This window comes from Photinus pyralis, unplaced genomic scaffold, assembly GCF_008802855.1.
Source record: "Photinus pyralis isolate 1611_PpyrPB1 unplaced genomic scaffold, Ppyr1.3 Ppyr1.4_LG6, whole genome shotgun sequence".
NCBI lineage: Eukaryota > Metazoa > Arthropoda > Insecta > Coleoptera > Lampyridae > Photinus > Photinus pyralis.
Window position 1 is genome coordinate 14,354,636 of NW_022170663.1, and position 6,597 is coordinate 14,361,232.

A 6,597-nucleotide genomic window follows, 5' to 3' on the forward strand; every position below is an offset into this window, starting at 1 on the left:
GCATTGTACAATGGTTGTATGTTTACTTGGTTATTGCTTAGTACTTTTAGGTGGTAAGTATTGCTGCTTTTGTATCCAGTAGGTTTTTTAGTGGAATTATACTTTTCCCTCCGCTTACAAAAATTGGGGGGAGCTTTGGGTGTTTGAACTTGAACTTGCACAGCAGCAGCATCGAACCATAGTCTTTATGCTTTGAAAATCACGTGCCAATTCCAAAACAAAGATTTAAAAAGCTTCAAATTTGTATATAAGAAATAAATAACAAGTACATAGATACATATACATACATAATTTAAAATAGTCATAATTAAGTAGGTGTACAGTAAAATTCGTGCCACGATAAAAGATAATTAATTAGGCCAATATTCGCATCAAAAAATAATGGCGTGGATAAATATAAATGTAGAAAAATATTGATCGACAGCAAATATAATACAAATTAGTATACTCTCAAAAAATATGGTAACAAACATTATGACTAGCAAAAGTACAAAGTACACAATTACGTCGTAACCAAAAAGTGTAAATAGAAAGTCACGTCGGATGTGAGACCCTTGCAGCTGTCAGCAACATCTCCAAATGATGGTGGCAGCTACAGAGGCCAACGATCAAAGAGGCTTTCTATGTACAAATTTTTAGAGCACAAAACGGTTAGGAGTAACGCGTACTGGGCACAACATTTTGAATAAAAATCGTGAAACGACTTAAGTAGATGGAAATACTGAACAATACTGTTGCATAGCAAACATTTAACGATCTTAAAACTTCTTTAATGTTCAACAATGATTTGGTTTGTGGATTTCACGTTGTCCTGCAGATACTGCCACACCTTCAGCTCCTTCTTCTCCTTCTCTATGTTGCGCTGTTCGAATTTTAGTCGATTTGTAATTATTCTCTCGACAATTTTTTCCGTCGTCATATCATTGCCGGAGTCGAGAATCATAAATTTGCCCAACTGTTTTGGTACCGCAAACGGATCTGCGTCGTTTTCATCGTTGAGTATGGGGGTCTTACCGTGTACGACGAGGTCGACCTTGAAATGATCCATCAGATCGTTGGTAACGTTATAAGGTGCCCCAATAACGACCTCGGACACGTATTTACAGGCAAGGACGCTTAAAACGCGTTCGTGCAAGTTCATGATGGGATAGTTAGAGCCTTGGTAGCGGTTGACTACGGGATCCGTGTGTAAGCCGATGATGAGATAGTCACCTTGTGCTCGGGCCTTTTCGAGGAAATCCAAGTGGCCCACGTGGAATAAGTCGAAGGAACCGGCGGCATAAATAATTCTATCACCCGGTTTGGGTGGTTTGCCGTCGGAAAATTGTATAATCTTCTGGGTTGTCGGTAGGAATTGCGAGCAGCCGGTCCACGGCGATTTCGCCGACGAATCCTGACCCATGGTGGATGAGTGCTCTTTCGCAACATCATATTCGAATTCTCCCCTTCGAAAATGCTGCCGGGTAAGAAGCAGCATCCGTCCCACTAAATCGGTTGTCGACACACCCGCAGTTCTTTGCACTTCCCTATAAATAGAGCAGTCTAAACATCGAAAGGTTATCAGCTGATAACACTTACTTGTAACGTCCCGCCGCTTTTACAATTGAGTAAGTGTCGACACCGTCAGCAGTCATGGTAATATCGTCACCGTGAACACAGAAATCGCAATCGTACTTGTCGAGAATCTCTAAGGTTGTAACGTAAGGCACCGCCTTGACGACTTCGTCCACCCATTTGATACCCGCGACCATTTTGTACCGTTCCTCCTCCGTAAACACGGGGGGCCCCTTGTGTTTTGTGATTTCTTCGTCATTGTGAACCCCGACCACCAACTTATCGCCCAACGCCTTGGCCTGTCGTAACGAATTGGCATGTCCAAAGTGCACCATATCGTAACTGTAACATTCTTTAATGAAGACAACTAAAGACTAAAAAACCAAAAATATTCACCATCCATCGCACCAAACCCGAACTTCTCTTTTATCGCCGTTTTCCATTTTTACGCTGTTGTAATTGTGAAAAAGTTGTTTACAAATTGTGCATTTGTTTAAACCTACTTGATCCGACTGTAGCGAGACGTGCTCAAAACCAAAATTTAAACAAAATCGTCACACATGATAATAGAGTTCTGAGATTGCAACATTGCCACACGTCCCTCCTGCACAACCTTCAACCGGGCGCCCCACTTACAAGTTTTGATAATGGAAATTATCGCCAACTGTTCCCATTTCCACACGTTTTTACGGCCTAAAAAATAGATACGCCACGGCAACTACTGATATTTTCACTATTGACGTTTCGAAAATGGCAACGTTGTAATAAATACGCCCCCATTGAACTGATCACACCACCTCAAGATTTTCCACGTTTTTACTCTTCCCCGCCACTTTCACACGAATTTCATAATAATTTATTGATTACTCACGTCTTTATGTAATAGAGCGCAATTGGTAGGATTCCGGTTTTGCTCGTCAGTGAGCAAATTCCAATGAAATTATCTCACTTACTTAGGTATCAGTTTTTGAGGAAGCGATAACTGCCGCGTCCTGCTACCAAGAATAAACAATCACTTTCATCATTGAATAAAAATTATTCAATGCTTTCATGCAATGATTCTACTTTAAATTCTGAAAGGTGAAGGTGTAGAATCAAACAATAGGGTGATCAGATCATTAGGGCAGAGGGCGAATAAATGGGGGTCTAAGTACCGTCTCTGACCAAAGAGTTTATACTCTGCTCTGCCTCAACAAATGCGATTACATTTAAATAACAAATACCAATAGTAGAATTCTTCAAGCTCAAGGTACCCAGATACTTAGACTACATGTACCATGGCATGGACTAATTTTAGTCTATGTATGTACCTACCTATATATAGGTACCCATATTATTTACATCGTCTCTAGAACAGCGCATTTACGAAGAGATTAGGTACCTAACTCTAAAACAAGTCTTAAGTAAAGTACAGTAAACCTTGGAGGAGTACTCTTGGATTTGTACAACCTTTAACGTACAAAAAATCGTTTTTTTCAAAATAGCTGCAGCAGTTTCATATAGGTAAATAACTTCTGGATATTATTGGAACCAACCAAAGAGTATAGCGATCGCTTCATTTTGCAGCATCTTCAATTGTATTCGATGCTATATACAATGATATTCATGTAGAAGTAGACATAGTTGTCCAGTAAAAGTATTGACCCAGAAATTTGAAAAAACAAGCTGAAAATTGGTATACTTGGTGAGGATGGTGCTAGAACTAAATCTTTAAAAGTCCCAAAAAATCCCGGTTGGGGAACGGACGCCATCTTGAAAAAACTACCCCTAAATTTGATTTTCCGATTTTTGAGCATAGAAATGAACGGATGGTCCAAATTTCGTCGTCAAGGTGTCAAAATGGTTGTTTTGATGTTTGTTTTGAGTGAAATAATTATTTCGTATAATACACGATGCCTTTGCAAATGCGACCTTTAAAAAAAACACCCCCATCATGGGTTTCTCTCTTTTCCGGCTATTAATTGTTAAGTAAAGCTTCGGATAATTAGTAAGTATTGATGTTTCTAATCGTTCTTCTTGACGTTTTCTATCTGAATGTCAAAATTTAAAAAAAAACCTTCAGAGTTCAAAACAAGATTGAGAGTACTAACTAAATGAACACTATTTTATTCATTATATTTTTCATTATTATTTGCAGTCAGGTTAAGTTGCACGTAAAAAATATTTAAATGCATTTTACAATTAATGTAAATAAGCGGAATCCTTTCAACTATTCGCACATATAATTGGGCAATTGGGGTTATTGGGCAATAAAGGCATTTATTATTATTGTTGTCGGTGTTTCTTGTGAGAACTCAGGTCTAAGCCTGGTTAACTAATCGCACGGATTAAAATCAAGTAACGATTAGTGTCTGTATTATTATTATTATTATTATAACTAAAAAAACGGCGTGAAAATAATCAATCCATACACAGGTTTTAAACTTGAAACATTCTGAGACCGAACGACAAATACAATGGCGAAAATCTATACTATGAGTAAAAATCAGACACCGATCTACTCTTACAAAAGTAACCGTTACACCTGAACGCACGGTATCGAAACGTGATATAAATTTGGGTGTTTCGTTACTAAGAAACCGTAGCTTCCAGATTTATTTATTTCTTTTAGGAATTGGAAACATAAGGTGATTTAATTTCTAGCGCCCCTTTAGCTGCCGATGAGGAAACCAGTTTCCGTATTACATAAATGAACACTTTCTAAGATAACCGTTCCTTTTGCTATTTAGGTAGTAAGGTTACACAAGATAATCGTTGCAAGGAAGATATAAAATCCAGGATAGCGCAGGGTAAAAAAGCATTGGAATAAAAGTGGGACCTGCTAAGATCCGAGATAAATATAGGAATTAGGAAAAGATTGCTAAAAACGTACAAATGGAGTGTAGGTCATACAGGTGCGAAACCTGGACGATAGGCAGGCAAAAGTAGGATAGATGAATGAGGATTAGCTGGATGGACAATGTAACAAACGAAGCAGTCTTGGAGCTAGTACAGGAAGTAGGGAAATGTTGAAAACCGTACAGAGAAGACGAGATACAATGATAGCGAACGTGCTAAGACACGGAGGAATAGCACTACTAGCTATAGAAGGTAGGGCAGAGGGCAAGAGAGGGGTAGGACCACAGAGACTTATGGCCGTGTGCACCGACAAATTCAAGCGAAACTTAGCTTAAGCGTAGCTTAAAATCCATGGCAACCATTGTCTCAATAATCGTTGCCATTGATTTTAAGCTACGTTTAAGCTAAGCGTCGCTTAAATTTGTCGGTGCAAACGGGCATTAAACACATAGACCAAATAGTTATTGACGTAGGCAAGAGGGTAGTTATGTAGAACTGAAAAGATTAGCGCAGGATAGGAAAAGGTGGAGGACTTCGTCCAACCAATCCTAGGATTGCGCAAACAAAACAACAAATGCCGAAAACGTGAAAAATCCAGGTTGGGGGTGATTTTCCTAAAAAGTTCGAATTTCCAAGGGCTTCTTTATGTGCCGAATTATGTATTTACTCCAAATACACATTAAAACAAACATTTTGACACCTTAGCAACGAGAATCAGACCATTGGTTCATTAGTTTTGCTCAAAACTCGAGAAATCGAGTTTAGGGGTAGCTTTTTTCAAGATGGCGTCCGTTCCCCAACCGGGATCTTTTGGGACTTTTCGGAAATTGATTCTGGCACTATCCGCCTGTACATGTCCACCAATTTGCAGCTTGTTTTTTCAAATTTCCGGGTTTGGCCCTTATTTTGTCTAATTTGACTGGACTAATAGGGATTTCTTATAGGTATTTCCTATGTCTACTTTTACGTGATAAAGTCTTTTAAAGGACGCCTAGCTTTATGCAGCCAAAATAACTATACAGTTTACAGTTTACTTTCGTATTCTAATTTTCGTTTGTGTGCGATGCATCAACTAAAGAAAAAGTTAATATTTCCAATTGGTATAGTGCCGGTAACAGTTAATTTTTCTGAAGCCAAAGCAACAATATTTAAATCATTATTTGCTTCAAGAAGTTATTTTGGTTGCATAAAATTAGGCGTCTTTCAGAATTCCTATGTCTACTTCAGTCTACTTCTACATGAATATCACTGTATGCAAATGCTATAGTTGTAGTTGCTCTTCTTTAATAAATTACCCGCGCGGTGAATACTTCGGTTGCCATTATTTTTAGCGCATTTTCCAACTCATGTTGGAAGGCGATCTGGCGATATTATGACTACTTTCTCCGTCCGTCTGTCTGTCCGAGGCCTTACCTATTCCGACAGTTTACAGATATACTAAAGGGTTCGAGGACCAAACCTATGAGATATATAGACATATGGTATACCAATATTGTAACGAGAAGACAGACAGGACAATCTTTGATCGTGTATACCTACGCGGAGGAAGCGAACTAGAAATCGCGGAAGGTATAACGTCGAAGAGTGCGCGGCGGTTTTAAATCAGGCGGTCGAAAAACCGCTAGGCGCTGGAACGGCTGTAACGGGACGCCCGAAAAAGGGCTATCCGCAGGGATGCTGTTCATATTCTGTAATGTGGAAATTGCTCTACGAGGGCACCGTCAGAACTAGGCCGCCCGAGGGTGTTGAAATAATATGGATATGCAGACGACACGCTTCTGGGAGTAGGTACGTGCGCGGCAGTACAAGACGCTACAGGCGAGGGCGAACGAGGTTTACGAGGCACTAGACGGACTCCGAGTTTGGGCGCAAGAAGCGAAGGTCCAGTTCTCCACAAAAAAATCTGAGGCGTCCAGTCTTTTTCGGGAAGAAGCTACAGCCGAAAGGACCTACCTTTCGATTCGAAAACGGCTACACCAAATGCAAAGAATACAAGAATTCGGAAACGCTCGAAATCTTTGCGTTTCAGGTCAGTTCTAATTTCAACACCGAAGTCATAAATAGTTCGCGCTGTTATAAATTGTGTAAATGTGAGTGCTAAATAATATATAGCTTCAAATTCGTTGCAAAACTGTTATTAATTTATTGTTAAATAGTTGTACTAAGTAGAGCACGTAATTAAATTTACGTGAAAATACTGTTAAT

The 6,597-nt window shown here is 39.4% G+C and overlaps 1 protein-coding gene across 1 annotated transcript; it reads right to left on the reverse strand.

Annotated features, from left to right (window-relative positions):
* Window positions 1–413: 413 nt before the first annotated feature.
* Window positions 414–2,485, reverse strand: LOC116173421 (ethanolamine-phosphate cytidylyltransferase). Its single transcript, XM_031490889.1, has 3 exons — window positions 1,951–2,485; window positions 1,579–1,896; window positions 414–1,526 (listed from the first exon to the last, which is right to left on the reverse strand). Exons 1-3 carry the CDS (start codon window positions 1,995–1,997, stop codon window positions 770–772), a joined length of 1,122 nt encoding a protein of 373 aa, XP_031346749.1. The 5' UTR covers window positions 1,998–2,485; the 3' UTR covers window positions 414–769.
* Between the last annotated feature and the right edge of the window lie 4,112 nt (window positions 2,486–6,597).